The 15,947-nt window shown below is 45.5% G+C and overlaps 1 protein-coding gene across 4 annotated transcripts in view; it reads right to left on the bottom strand.

Annotated features, from left to right (window-relative positions):
* klhl17 (kelch-like family member 17) overlaps nt 1–14,936 on the bottom strand; it is a 22,403-nt gene extending 7,467 nt beyond the window's left edge. The window contains exons 1-5 of one of the 4 annotated variants that reach the window (XM_031566381.2): nt 14,716–14,936; nt 10,098–10,359; nt 9,221–9,280; nt 7,981–8,102; nt 5,829–6,050 (exon numbers count right to left, since the gene is read on the bottom strand). In XM_031566381.2, coding sequence (XP_031422241.1) covers nt 5,829–6,050; nt 7,981–8,102; nt 9,221–9,280; nt 10,098–10,311 — 618 coding nt within the window. In that variant the 5' untranslated portion in view covers nt 10,312–10,359; nt 14,716–14,936. Of the gene's footprint in view, nt 1–5,828; nt 6,051–7,980; nt 8,103–9,220; nt 9,281–10,097; nt 10,360–13,638; nt 13,884–14,362; nt 14,642–14,715 lie in introns of those variants that run through there. The other 3 variants (XM_031566382.2, XM_031566380.2, XM_012826084.3) reach the window with 3 other exon arrangements.
* Between the last annotated feature and the right edge of the window lie 1,011 nt (nt 14,937–15,947).

Raw genomic sequence — 15,947 nt, forward strand, 5'->3', positions numbered from 1 at the left:
ATGATAACCTTGACTGATTTTGTGACCGTCTGTCTGTGTGCATACTTGATGGTGATGATGTTTAGATTAACAAATAAATAAGCTACACACCAGAAGGTAAGGACCACTGCCCATTCAAATACTTCAGACAATCATGCTAATAGGTCTACTTAATATAGACTCAGATATTTTAAGTTCAAGCACCATCACAAAGACTTCATTCAAACTCAAAAGAAAGTCCTCAGGCCTACTTTAAAAACATAGGTCCGAGCCTAAACAATTTACAACACAGACTTGTTTATGTATACAACAGCGTTACTCTTACACATCAAAGATCTGGTGTTTTTTTCTTTCAGCTTTAACAAATGAAACAAATGAAAATAGGCCTTCTCACCCCATCCCATGCCAGAGTTCAGACCAACCACTTCAGTCAAGCACATTACTGGACATGTAGGGACAAACACGCCCACTCAGTACGCTGGAAAATCAGACACAAACAAAGCCATAATGGAGCCCAGCTCACACGCCTGAGTCTCTGTTTACGCCGAGTTGCTACGTTTAGCCCGACACTCGTGCAAACACACAATAGATATATTGCAGGTTTGCGGTTTCAAAGTTCACAGGGCGATTTCTAACTAACCTAATCTAATCTAAGGGAGAAACTGACCTCTACATTCAAAACAAGAGATTTCCAGCACTCTGGATCAAAACAAATGAGTTACTGGGAAATCTGCCAAATGGAAATGCATATTAACATATCACTGCTTACGTGCCAAAATGCCCCCATTAAAGAAATAGGCTTCTTTTGTTGTTTGCTTGCCAAATAGCAATAGCATTGGTGTCATTCCAAAGTTTTAAAGTCAATGCTAATGACCGATAGCCATTTGCCTCAGGCAGCGGTTCATAAGGAAAGAAATGTCTCCTTGTGGAAGGATGATGTCACCAGCCAATGTAACTTTTAAATGAAGCTGCCTGTCTTGGTTTGAGTGAAATACATGCAAAAAAAATGCTTCTGAGAACAGTCAGCTCTGTGAGTATCACAGAGGGCTGTGTGCGGGGATGAGGTGTGACTGATCTGGTATCAGTGCAAAAGGAAAAGCCTAAATTGACCCCCAATGCACTGGGCAGGACGCTTGACTGCTGACGCACGTGTGTGTGTGTGTGCGTGTGTGTGTGTGTGTGTCTCTGGTCAGTCTTTACAGCTGCTGAGTGCGGGGTAATACCAGAGGAGGCACAGCAGCAGCCACTAATCTTGCTGTCCTCTCTCTATCCGGGGCCAGCCTAGCAAACAACCTCACACCCCCCCACACCCACCCACGCACATACACACTGATCCCCCCATCACATGGCTCTGCAGGCGAAAGAGAGGGGAGGAGAGATGAGTGATAGATGGATAGACAGACAGAGAGAGAGACAGAGAGAGAGAGAGAGCAGGATAGAGAAGGAATGGGACAGAGGGAGAGAGAGGATCATAGTGAAAGCAAAACAGACGGCGAGTCGGGGAGACAGAAAGACAAACAGAGCGCCACAGAGGGAGGGGACTGGGCCGTGTTGTTTGGCAGTGGTTGGGAGGGTATAGGCAGAGATGGCAGTAAAAGAGAAACAATCGTGCTTGACCCTGGACTTAACGCTTTTAATCTGGAACAGGCATCACAGCCCTGTAAGCTTAGAGGCCATAGTCCAGCCACTGCACTGGCATGGGGATAAATCTCACCCTGCCACAACAGAGAGAGAGGAGGTGGGACAGAAGGAGAAAGAGTGGCAGAGACAAAAAGAGAATGTCCGAGAAACAGAATAAGAGATTAATGAAAAGAAAACAGTCAGAAAGAGGGTTAGAAAGAAAGACAGAGAAAGAAAAGAGAGGAAAACGAGAGAGAGAAGAGAGAGAAAGAGAATTAAAAGAAAACAGCCCCTGCCTCCCTCCCCAACCCTCTGTGCCACGCAACTCATTTCATCAGCACTGTGACGCTAATGGTGCGCTCCCAATCAATCCCTATGAGAGAGAGAGATAGAGGGAGAGAGAGAGAGAGAGAGAGAGATGGTATTTCAGAGAGCCAACCACAGCCTGAGCAGCACCACCCAGCCATTTCTCTGCAGTCATCAGCAAAGCAGCCGGGGGCCTGCGACTGCCTGAGACTGCCTGCCTGCTGCTGCTGCTCCTGCTGTTGCTAGGGACCGGCTGGAGACTGGAGACCCAAGCCAGATCACTGAGACACTGGATGACAGGGACCGATGTACCACCAGCCTGACTTAGGAGAGACACGAGTCGTCATGACTTTACGACACCCGCAACGTGACTGGTGATTGACAGACGGCTGTCACTTCTGACAATTTGACGACCTAAGACTGTGACAGTGACTGACATGACGCTGACGCAGGTTTGCAACACGAGCAGGAGTGAGTGAACGAGCGTCTGACAGAAGACCTGGACACCCACTGAGTCGATACCACTGAGTGAGAAAGATAGAGAAAGGAGGAGAGGAAAGGAAAGAAAGGAGTGACTACATGAAGGACAAACAGAGATGTGCTGAGACAGAGACTGGTGCACTGAGACACAGAGGAAACTCCACCCATGCTCGTCATTTCATGCGGCTCCCTTGCAGATAGCATCATACCGCATTTACACTTGGCAGCAGAGGCTGAACTGTGTCCTCTCCTCCTTATTCTGCATCATGAGCAAGTACTAGGTCCCCTCTCCTCTAACAGCGACACACACCACCCCCGTCATTCAGGGTTTCCCCTTGTGAGTTAGCAGCAGGGAGCTGTTAGCTACCATGATATGCAAACTGGCTATTCTGCTGAATAACATTTTAGTCAGAGTCTCCACATATGCAAATTTACAATGTTCAAAGTTTTTGAGAGAATATTTGCTAATGGTACAACTTTGATAGGTTAGCTGTCTCACTTCTATGGCAATAGATAGAGCATGGGTAACACTATTTGGTTGGGTAGGAATGAAGATGACCAGATGCAGTCATACCTTTTTAATCCTTAATCTTTAATCTTTTAGCAATCGGGCTAGGCTCTCTATTAGTCCACCCCTCAATGTGGCTTTGAAAGTTGGATAGTTCCAACTCTTCTTAGTTGCATTTTTACATAGCCCTTTCACACCCTGACAGCTATCCCATCTGCCCTCGACACATGAGGTGGCTGCGTTTAAACGGAATCATCCATTCAGTGAAGGGGTAGACAGAAATAAAGATGAAGAGAGAAATGGAAGGTGATTAAAAGGGAGAGGCAGAGACGGATTTAGGAGGAGGAGAGGAGATTGTGAGACAGAAAAGGAAAGAGAGCAGAAGGGAAGAGAAGGGCAAGCCTATTCCCTGCATCCTCTTTGAAGACTCCGGGGGTACCCAGTGAAGGTCAGGCTGCAGGCAGGTGTGTAAGGCGTGTGTCTGTGTCTGTGTGTGTGTGTGTGTGTGTATGTGTGAGAAAGAGAGAGAGAGAGAGTGTGTGTGTGAGAGTGTGTTTCTGTCTCAGGAAACGGGCTCATCTGTGTGGTTGCAACCACTCCAGCCTGCAGCTGGCTCGGTCTGGCTCTCTCTCCCTCTCTGTCTGCCTGCTATTTTAATGCGAAAAGCCAGCGCAGGCTGGCACTAATCCAGCGTGGCCTTATAATTCTCCCCTTAATGGCTGCGCTTCCTCCTCTGACGCGCTGCTTGCTTGCTGCATGTGCGAGATGAAAAACAAGATGGCATGGTGCGGCAGCAGCAACAGCAGCAGCAACAGCAACAGGAACAGGAACAAGAACAGGAGTAGCAACAGGAACAGGAACAGGAACAGCAACAGAGCTGCAGTCAGCAGCATCTAAAATGGCGGCTTCCTTCCCTCCCTCTGGGTCTGAGCAAACATAGGCTGGAAGGGAAAAGTGGAAATGACAGCGTCCTAACCCCCCTCACGGCCAAGACATCAGCCTTGTGATTATCCAGAGACCGCTGAGTTTCTACGGCTACGCGCCGTATCCAGGAAACAGGCGTTGATGTCACAGTCACAGCCCAGTAGTTAGTCATCCTCAGACCAGAGGCCTTTTTTAAATTTAATTCATCCCATCCTTTGTACTTCGATCTATCTACAGCCTGTGAACCCAAAGGACGTTTTATTTTGCAAAACCTCTAATGAAGCCTATATGAATGCTTCATTTAATTCTGGAACATTCCCTTCTTCATTTAAAGTGGCTCGGGTAACACCGCTGCTGAAGAAGCCGTCTCTCGATCCCACTCAGGTGGAAAACTATCGACCGGTCTCACTTCTCACGCTCCTATCAAAAACCATTGAGAGGGCAGCTTCCAAACAGGTCACAGAGTTCCTATCAAGGAACAATCTCCTCGATCCAAACCAGTCTGGATTCAAAAGTGGTCACTCCACCGAAACAGCCCTGTTGTCTGTGACAGAGGCCTTGAAAACAGCTAGAGCAGCAGCTCAATCCTCAGCTCTCGTCCTACTTGATTTATCAGCTGCGTTTGATACAGTCAACCACCGCATCCTTCTGTCCATACTGTCAAGTATGGGCATTTCTGGCAAGGCGCACTCCTGGTTTGAATCGTACCTCACTGGGCGCTCGTTCAAGGTGTCATGGCAAGGTCAGCTGTCTGTACCTCACCACCTTACCACAGGGGTGCCCCAAGGCTCGGTGATGGGACCACTTCTCTTTGCCATTTACACCACTTCGCTGGGCCCTATCATCCGCTCGCATGGTTTTTCCTATCATTGCTATGCCGATGATACTCAACTGTTTCTGTCTTTCCCTCCTGAGGACACCACTGTCTCGGCGCGGATCTCGGACTGTCTTGCTGATATATCCACATGGATGAAAAACCACCACCTTCAGCTGAACCTGGCCAAAACGGAACTGATGGTCTTTCCAGCTAAACAGGCCATCCACCACAACATCAGCATCAATATTGACTCCTTGTCTCTTGTTCCATCCAAAACAGCAAGAAACCTCGGGGTCATTATTGATGACCAACTGACTTTCACGGACCACATTGCCTCTGTCTCTAGGTCCTGCCGCTTTGCGCTATTCAACATCCGCAAAATCAGGCCGTACCTAACCCAGTATGCCACCCAGCTGCTGGTGCAAACCTTGGTGAATTCCCGCCTTGATTACTGCAACGCCCTCCTAACGGGCCTGCCGGCTTGCGTGGTGAAACCACTACAAATGATCCAGAACGCGGCGGCGCGTCTGGTGTTCAACCAACCGAAGAGGGCACACGTCACCCCGCTTCTTATTGACCTCCACTGGCTGCCTGTAGCTGCTCGCATTAAGTTCAAGTCACTTATGCTTACCTACAGAGTGCTTGATGGTTCTGCTCCCACCTACCTAAATGCTCTTGTAAGGGCAAATGTTACACCCAGGATGCTGCGCTCTTCTAGTGAGCGTCGTTTGGCAGTGCCGTCTGTGCAAGTACGGCAGTCCAGACTATTCTCATTTGTAGTTCCACGTTGGTGGAATGAACTACCCAGCACTACCAGAGCAGGGGCGTCCCTCTCTACCTTTAAGAAGCTCTTGAAGACCCAACTCTTCAGAGAGCACTTCCTGTCCTAACTGGCACTTCGACTAGTGCGTAACTTGCAATTACAGCAGTTACATTTCTGCACTTCTTTCTTTCTTTTTTATTTCATTTTGTTATATTTCTTATGTAAAGTAGTAGTTATTTATTGTTACACCAGGTTCTATTGCTCGTAGCTTGAATATTCTCTCCCTTGTACGTCGCTTTGGACAAAAGCGTCTGCTAAATGACTAAATGTAAATGTAAATGTAAATATGAGTCTGTCTGCTCAAAACTCCCACATATGTCTACTGTCTTATCGCACATACAGTGCCTCTGCCGTCTCAGAGTGAGTCTTACCTGTTTGAGGGGCAGCAACATGAACTCCTCTGTCTTGGACACCTCCACGAAGTGCTGCAGGACGTACTTGTGGGCGGACTTGAGCAGGTCGCTGCAGGAGTGCGTGTCGGCGAAGCCGCGGATGCCCAGGCAGTTGGAGGGGTCCAGCTGGCTCAGGAGGAACTTGCAGCAGGCGTCCCTCACCCCGTTGAGCTGCAGGAGGCTGGCGGCGGGGAGCAGCGTCTGCAGGGGGGCACAGCGGAGGATGAGGAGGAGGAAGAAGAGGAGGAGAGGGAGAAGAAGGGGGAGAAGAAATGGAGGGACAAAAAGAAGGAGAAGAAGAAGATGAAGGAGAACTACAAGATGAAGACAAAACAAAAACACCAATGACAACAACATCAGCAAACCGAACAACAGCAAAAACGAAATAAGGAAAGGATGAATATAAGGAAGATGAGGAAGAAGCAAGAAAACGATGGGAAAGAGGAACAACAACAAGAAGAAAGCCACTGCAGCTGCTGCTGTGGTAGCAGTCATGTCACTTCAGTTTCCTGTACTGGTTCAATTTAGGCCAGCTCATCCTGTGTGGGGCTCGAAAGATGACCCACTTCTCAACAACCTCCTGTTATTTTAGCACTACCCATAATTACCACTACCCCTTCTGTGATGATAAAGGCAAATCTCATCATTTAGGAGCCATTTCTTATGGTTTGTTATCATTTTTATGGGTTTTAAGTACAGTCCTGTATGCTGCTCTTAATCAAGAGAGCAACTGTCATTCAGTGAAAATAACTGTACTTCCTGCTAGAACCACCACAAGACATATTTAATTTAATTTAAGAGGACCTATTATGTTCATATGGTTTTTTTTACAGTATGAGACAATTTTGTGTCTTATACTGTACATCTCTATTCACCCTCTGTCTGCAACAGTGTCTTTAAGCCCCCCTCCCAATTAACTCAGTGTGCTCTGATTGGCCAGCTTGACAGGCAATTAGGATTGTGTTATAAGGTTGCGTCATCTTGTAACAAAGGATAAGAGATGGAATTCCAAAAAAGGCGTTTCAAGCAGCTGAGAAAAGTGGTTTCTGTGGGATACAGGTACTCCTTCTGGCATGTACTTTGGGCTTTGTAACTTTGAAAACTGTTTACATGCACAAAAAGCTGTATAACACACTAAAGGAGAGGGAAAAACCAGAAAAGCATAATAGATCCTCTTTAAAACAAGTGTTTGGTCCTCCTTAAAACAAGTGTTTGGATAAAAGCGTCTGCTAAATGACTAAATGTAATGTAATGTAAATGTTTGCTCCCATACGACTGTGTATACACACACAAGCCTGGCTTCTACACATGATACCCTTTGTGCTGTTGGCTTGGACACTCCAACTGAGTGGGCCATTTAATGCCCCTCTCCATGATGCCCTCCCTGGCCAGGAATGCCAGCTGTCTGGCACACGCGTGTGCCCACATCAGCCTTTATTAGCACAACCCCCCAAGACATCGAAAGCTAAATGCAGGCTGCCGAGTCATCATGCCCATCTCAATCTTCATATTTCTGATGACGGGCCGCTCACTGGCTCTTGACAGTCTTTTACAGTGGCTGTGCCCACTATCCATTAGCGCTTGGAGGCTAGTCAGGGATTCTGGCATAATGGGGTTGAGCCCTAGAGGGCTGTAATAAAGCCATGCCTACCACTAACCACATGATGCATTATTCAATGGGGACAGTTTTGATATGATATATATTAACCTCTGCGTTTTATAAATGCTTTATTAACCTCATGTTAAAAATGTAGTTAAAAGTAAACAATACATTCACTTAAAATACTATTGACTATCAGCACATTTCCCTGGTTCCTCAGTTCCCATTCCTGGCTGGCTGGACAGCAGATGTAGGGCTTTCAAGACACAAATTTTACTTTGCAGTCGTGCTTCTGCTTCCTGTCCATGGGTTATTATTTGACAGCAGAGACCTCAAGAGAACCGCGAGAGCCAAGCTTAGCTTAGGGCTGCCCTGTGGGAAGCTGTCGCACACATGCTGACCAAGCGCAGCTACAGACTCATGTGGAGCTCCTTTGAGAAACGTGAGAGCTCCGAGCTCCGTATTTAGAAGGAGGTGACACGTTCCTCGTCTAGACGGGGGGAAAGGGGGTGCTGGAGAGAGAAAGCGCACCTGCACGTTGCCCTCTCCCACCACAATCTCGGCCGTGTAGGCGTACTGCACCAGCTGCTCCAGAGCTTGCGAGTCGATGTCGTGGAGGGTGACGTGTGTCTGTCGACTCTCCGACATCTCATCTGCATGATCACAGTCATCACACACAGACACACACACACACACACACATACACACACACACAAACACACACACACAGAAAAGGCAACAAAAAAGCACATTTAGTCAAGGACACTAGGTACAGATGACCCTCGTGGTTGTAAGAGACAATGCAGCAAGCAGCACCCCAGGTTTAAACACTTGAGACCTAGACTAGCGAACAGGAAGCCGAATTCAGTTACCGCAGACTTAATGGAGATTGTAATTATGCAAAGTGTTAATTAGACTCTAGTGAGCTGCCACAAATAAGTTTCTAAAAGTCTACAACAGTACTTGAAAAGCTGATAAGGGGCTCTGTATGTGAAATACATTCTCATCACAGCCCCATTTCTCTTCACAACATAAATATGTTTTCATGAAATTTTTCAGAACACGTCTCAACATCCATCGTCAACATAAACAGCCATCAACATTAGGCAGCATGATCACATCCATTGCTTCAATCCCAATGCAGTTAATAGGCTCTCCGGTTTCCCCCATCACTGAACAGACAGGGTGGGCTCGCTGCCAACAGGGTAACCCAACAGGATCTTAGAGAATAAACAGAAGAACTGCTGATCTTGTGTTGCAACATGTTCACAAATGACAGGGCTGGGAAAAGTAATACCGGACCGTCTTTGTAACGTGTGAAATTTGAACAGCAACACAAGCTATAACATGTAACTCAGTTTGCGCTACAAGTGCATGATTATTTGGGGGGGGGGGGGATTTGGTAACTACAGCAAAATGTCCTTCTACATGGCATTAATATTTCTTCATTGCCTATTTACATTTACCTTTATATTTTAGATTTATCATACATTATACATCACGTTTTCCATGTTACAACTGGACTTACCACACTGTTCTGAACCAGTGAGAAAACAATAAATGTAGGGGAAACAGCAGCCTCTTTTTAGTAACACGTTCACAAGCAACTGTCTGTTCAGCCAAACACAACCACCACTCCAAGAGAGAAAAAAAAACATGTCATGTTGTCAAGAGTCAAGTAATTTTCTTCTCGGCTAAATCAAGCATGTAGTCTAGAGTTGGGAGAGAAGCCTAAATGGCAGCCTGACGTTGACACTTCCTATAGACATACCATCTAGTCGGAGGCGCAGGGGAGAGGAGGGGAGGCGGGAGAGGCTCGTCGGGTGGTGACCTGGGACCGTGACAGGAAAGAGAATGTAGCACATAGAGCAGAGGTGATGGCTGATGAAGGGGTTAGGTATGAGGTGAGACAGGAAGACAACACCACTGACAAAATGATGGACAGATAGCTGGCTGTTACACCGCTAGAATTAGGTCTACAAGAAGCGACTGCATTGTCAATCCAATTTAATTTGTCTAATGAATATAGCCAGATAGGCAGAATATGTTAACATTGATATCTGTATGTCAAATGTTAAAGGGCTATGATTACAAGGGAGACTGCAGTGTTATCTCTTATGTTGTGTTGAGGCTAAATCTGTTTATTTTTGGTGGGAGGGGGGACATAATAAAGCCTAGTGAAGATTTTAATGGAGAATCACCATCTAAAATGGGATTCAGGCCAAGGCTAGGGCCAGACAAAATGGCCACAAAAAAAAAAAACATTCGAATTTGGACTTGAAATAGAATGGAATGACTCATGCGAAGCCAGCGTGTCGCTCGCTCATCTGACGCTGGGCACTTGGCTGAGCCACAGAGACAGAGGAGAGAGAAAACACACAGAGAGTGAGAGTGAGAGTGAGGAAGGATCTCCCACACACAGGAAGAGCAGAGGAGGATCACAAGAGATCAGGGCTAGGGCTGTTGGAGGCAGAGGGGAGCCTGAAGCAGTTGCCAATCATACTGGTGCTCAGGTGTGAGGGAAGACCCAACGCAACACTGGAGGACAGGTGGCAAAGGAGGGCGAGACAAAGAAAAAAAAAGACAAAAAGCAAGCAAGCAAAAAGAAAGAAAGAGAGAGAGAGAGAAGGAATGTCTAAGACACTTACTGGTAAACATGGCGTGGAAGTAGGGGCTGCAGGAGGCCAGCACCACCTTGTGCGCCTTGATCTCCTTGCTGGCCACGTGCAGCACGATGTCGCAAAGCAGGCCGCGCTGCCGCATGCGGTTCATGGACACGAAGGAGTCGTGGTAGTGCCGCTTGGAGTTGTGCGAGATGCTGTGGCCATCGCGGTTCAGCAGCTGCATGCCGCCCTCCATCATGGCGCTGCTCTCCTTGGGCTGCCTGGGCCTTGGCCTCACTCTCGGCAGCTGGGGGACGGGGAGAGGAAAGGCTGGTCAACAATCTGCACTCTACTATCGGATTATCAGCAATTCCATCCCTCTATCTACTGGTGGGAATATGATGCAGTGCAAACAGAGACACTTAATTACTCAACTACGCGTTTTTTTCCGCTAACGCTGTTGGCAGATGATCTCAGTGTAATTGACGCACACCTTTCGCATTTTGTCTGGGCATGAATCTAAGGACTTCAAAGAAACCATATTTCTACCTAAACTCCAATTACCCCTGAAGACACATGACTGAGGGCCCGTCCACACGGAACGTGGATTGCCTGAATCCGGAAAGAAATCTCGTCCACACAAACCTGGGGGATTGGGTCACTGAATCTGCAACCTTTTAAATCCGGTCTCCAGAGTGGGTAGATTCGAACCCGCCAGTGAAAAGATATTTATTATAGACTGAAGTTTCTAACTAGTCCTGTGCTGTGGTAACAGTGATTTCAGGTGGTAGAGAAGTCGTTCAGCAATCGGAAGATAGCTAGTTGGATCTCGACTTCTGTCTTCTGTCACTTTATGCGCATGCTTCATGACATCTTTACAGCAGATTCAACCACTTCGCTCCGCTCCAGCGTTTCCGTGTGGACGCAGATTTTTCTTGACACGGCTCTATGTGGACGCGATAAAAAAAAGGTATCTGATCCAAAAATGTTTCCGGATTCAGGCAATCCGTGTAGACGTAGCCTGAGAAACAGACACCCTCTTTCACTGTACCGTCTCTGGACAAGGATAAAAGTCCCAACTAAACTAACGAACGAGTACTAATCCAATGTGTGCAACGCCATCGTGACGGAGAAGTAGATAGAGGGAAGCCTGATGGCAGCAGCCCCCTTCATCTCCCCACTTCAAAGGCACTGGCCTCATCTGATAACGGTCCTGCTCTTTGATTTCAGAAGCAACGCATTATGTATGACCATGCAAATAAGCGATAGAGGGGGGGGGGGGATTAGGACAGATTAAGTGCTGATTCGGTGAGGGCGGGGGTGCAGTGACATGGAGAGGGGACTCGTCTCACATAGAGCTGCAAGCTGGGACGCTCAGCTGAGTAAGCCACCTCAGGCAGGCTCCAGAGAAGTGCTCCGGCCTCAAACCCAAACTTGCTTTTTAATGGCCAACTACACACATCCATGGCAACAGGGTCACTCTAGCATTGGCTGGCCAGATCTCTGTCTCTCTTTTTAAGACCAACATCTTTCCCTTGTCAGGCGCAATTCACCACAAAGAAAGCCTAATGGTTGCCCAAGGCTACGGCTATCTTTAAAAGAATCCTGTAAAGAGAAGGACCAGACAAAGCAGCGAGCGTGGCTATGCTCGTCACTGGCTAGATGAGAGCGTTTGTGTGCATGCAAGAAACATCAGTGCTTTTATGGGCCTAGTCTAGCAGAGTCTGCTCCTCGTTGTTTTGCGGTGATTAATACTTTATAGCATCATCCGTCAGCCAACAGCTTGTTATCCTTCTGAGACCCCCTGTTTTTAACCACAAAAACAATGGAATTTAAACAGAATTAATAAAGCTCACATTTGCTCTTTTTTTAAGGAGCTTTTGGGCATTTGTAAACACTCCTTTGGGTTTTTTCCTCAAAAGAAATGTTTCACTGAGTGTCTGTGACATTGACACATCCTAATATTAACAAGCGTAAAAGAAAAAGAGTATTTGAGAAGCTTCTCTGTGCATCACGGATGAAGGCAGTGCTGTGACACTCTGAGCCGTGGAGTCCCTGCTGTGCGGCATCTTCCCACGAGTCACATGCAAGCACAGCTCTATCAACGGCATCACTATGGAAACTACTGTACAGTTGGTGTGAGACCATGTACAGCTAATTTGCAAATTCAGTCAGAGCAATGGCAGACTTTCATTGAACAGGAGCACAATGGATTATTAACCTTTGAAAGTGTTCTAACTAACATCAAAACATGGTAATGGAGGAGAAATATTCCGATGGTTGTTGAATCTTTCACTATCTTCCACTTTCCACATCGCTTAGAACAAAACAAGAGCTAAACTGGTGTTAAGTGCAAAGCGATGCATAAGGGTCAATGATGAAAGTGCTGATTTGAAATGTGCTTTTGTCCACTGGCCTTATACTGTCATTACAGAATTCTATAACAACTGGGAACAAGCGAAATCCGGTTAGAAACAGAGAGCCTGATTTTGGAGGTGTGTGTTTTTTAAGGCATAGAGAACCATCATTGCAACCTCTCAAATAAAGTCAATACTTCACTTTGAGTTTGGTTTGATCTGCAAGCCCTCATTAAGCAAACCAACCTGGCAAAACTACCTTTACACACAGAAATACATTTTCTGAGCCATGCCACTCAGGGTAAGAACAGGCCATCTGCTGTCTGTTACGAAATGGCTGTCGGGTCTCAGGTGTTCAAAATAAACTATATTGTCACAAAATACCCCCTCAATGTGCAACCTGAGTATGGCCAGTGAATAATGCATCATGTGTTCTGCACACATGAAAGAGGGTCTGTAGAGCCATAACAAAAGCTTTACCTGAGTATTGCTGAGTGTTCACCTGCAATAGTCAGCCCAACAAGCTAGTTAGACAGTTGTCCATATCACACCTTAACATCCAGTGTAAACAGCTCTTTCTGGAGTGCATTTCAGGGGACGTTTATTTAGCATTATAAATATGAAATCAGACTGCCTGTGCAACTTCTACTTATGCTGCGTAGCAACTGTCCCAGGTAGCACATAACTCACACTGAGTCTCTGTTTAACATATCTGGCTTGCTGCATCATCCACATTTAGCTCTAATAAATGAAGAGGGTTACATGTCAAGCATTTGCCTCTTTCAGACCTGTTCCACCAGAAAAGTGGCAGCCTAACTGAGCTAGAGGGAGTCATGACAATAGACAACGACTGTATTACTCTCATTACATCTCCTCTGCAGGGACATAGGCAAACACAGCGTTACCATGCCAATGCCCACATCCCAAAACCAACAGCCGGTTTCTTTGACTCAGCAGACTATGCAGGTGGAAAGCAGCGGCACCACAAATGAGCGCATACCATATGGGGTCTCTCGTCACTGCTTTGAAATTAAGGCTGTATTTAAGATGCATAATATGTCAACACATTACTGGCATTCACTTAGCAAAAGTATATTTCACACAGACAAAATATTAGGATGATGATAAGATACAGGACGCCGTTAAGCTGTGTAGCCCAACCCATCCCTTGTTCAGCATCCCAGTAATGAGCAATAAAAATGCAACGGGGTCTCTGAAAACACAATTACCGGATGGGCACAGATGTTCTTTGTGAGTCCAACGTCTTCTCTTTGTTTGGCTCCCAGAGAAAAACTGGTCCTGGCCGTTCTCGGTTTATCTCTACGCTGGCTATCCAGCAACAAAATCGTGCGGGGCATATGAAAAATGAATACACCTTCAGTTTGAGCTTTTGTATTTTGTTGACGTAAATGCAAACCGCATGAGCGCTGACATCAATTTTTAAGGTGGGACAGCTGCTGCAGAGGTTAACACACAGAGTGTCGCTGCAAACCACACACAGTATTGTGTTTACTGACTTTATATTTACTTTACCCACTATTAAAAAATAACAATATTCTATTATTTTCATAAAGATTCTATCGACTGGCAACGATGCCCTTAGTGAATATGTCGTATTTCTAAAACCACCTTAACAGACGGAGACGCTTCATTGTACAGTCAAGGAAATTCGTAAGCATCTCCCTCACGGCACAACCATAAAAAAATGAATTAACTTATAGTTTGTCAAATCAAGTTGTTTATCACAGCCTCTGCAAATGGTGGAAAACTGTTTGAACAACTAACGTTATTGACTGGTCTGGTTTCAAACGCACAAGTAATACCATAAAGAGGGGACAGACTGGCTGATTTTGAAGACTCATAGGCTGTGTGGCACAGAAATCTTTGTGCACAAAAATACACTGACAGTCGACGAATAAGTCAACATTTCCAACATATTCAACAAGAGCTTACCTTGTGATACGTAACTTAACGCTAATGAATCTACAAGTGAGTATTCGTTTCATATTTGTATTTCCAGCGCATTCAATAAACTGACATAAAACGCAAGTCAGACCGGGCTCTTTTGTCAAGAGTGAGTAGCTAACGTTAGATAGCAAGGCTATTTGAAGAAAATGTCACTGTCAACCTGATGAGATTCTTTCTCATAATCAAAAGTCATGGTTTGTTGACGACGGCAGGCCAAAAAAGGCGTTTCCTTGTGTTGAGACTAAGCTTAGCAAAAATGTAGATCTACGCGCCTTAAACAAGCAGAGGTCTCTGGCATGACAGAGGTAGCTTTTCCCTCAGAAGAAAATCAGACTCACCCGCCGTCGTTTGTATCGCAGGGGCAGCGCTTGTCGTTTCCTAGCAATGATTCTTTCCAGTTTAAAAAGTAGTCAGTGATTTCAAGAGAAAAGGAACTCTTTAGCAATTATGTTACAGTGATTAATCATTAACAGACATCACATGTCACACCAAAACACTCTTCTGTCTTCTCAGCCTCCTCCTCTCCCTTGACTGCTAGAGAATCTGAAGTAATACTTCGTTTCAACTCTACGTTCGTGTGTTTTTTCCTTCTCGCAGCATGCGTCATAAGGAGGCGTGGAGCAGACCCCACATTATCAGAATCAGAATCACGTTTATTGGCCAAGTAAGTTTGCACAAACAAGGAATTTGACTCCGGTTTAAGTGGCTCTCATTGTACTCATTACTCATATACAACACAACAGCACAACGGTCTAAGAAATCTAAGAAATATATACAGGGAGGAATGGCTATGCACAGGAGCTGTGAACTGTAAACACAACAAGTAGTGCAAAGGGTGGAGAGTGCAAGAAGTGCAGAGATAAATATGAAATGGTATGGGAATGAAGTACGGGTAGGAAGTACAGTATATACAGCCTGTATAGTTATACAGTAAGGGGTTGAATGTATTGCACATTTTGTATTTGAGAAGAAAAGAAAAATATGATAAATATGATTTGTAGGTGTAATTGCACAGTGGTTGTTTTGGTGATCCAGGGTTACTGCACAGTGCCACAGTGAGTTAGCTGTATTATTAAGCAGAGTCTAGGCTTCCCGTTTGCAGAGAATAATCGAAATTGAATTTAACCTAAAGGTGTCCAGGACAGATTTATGGATTTATGAACTGTCCTTCCCATTGGTGAAAAAAAATCACACCTGTTGAAATGAAGAACATAAGGAGCCCATCATAAACAGGACGAGATATTAAATGAGGCTATATCATGCTGGTATTAGGCTTTATTACACAAGAATTTCACACAGAATAATACATATTTGGCTTTTTTTGCATTGTATTATTTGCCTTCAGTTTATTTTGAATTTCCTCAGATTGTTTCTTTTTGTAGTAGAACAGATTACTTAGTTCAAATCAATTCTGATTCAAAACTTAGACTTCTTAATCAGATTAATCAATGCATTAATTAATCCACTCAGCACTCACAGCCTACCAGCATTTATATTGGTCGAGAGCCATTCAGGTTGGAGTTGTGGTAATAAGTGTCAATCTAATTGACAGCATCTGATTAGCATAACT

This window comes from Clupea harengus, chromosome 4, assembly GCF_900700415.2.
Source record: "Clupea harengus chromosome 4, Ch_v2.0.2, whole genome shotgun sequence".
In the NCBI taxonomy this organism is placed as follows: domain Eukaryota; kingdom Metazoa; phylum Chordata; class Actinopteri; order Clupeiformes; family Clupeidae; genus Clupea; species Clupea harengus.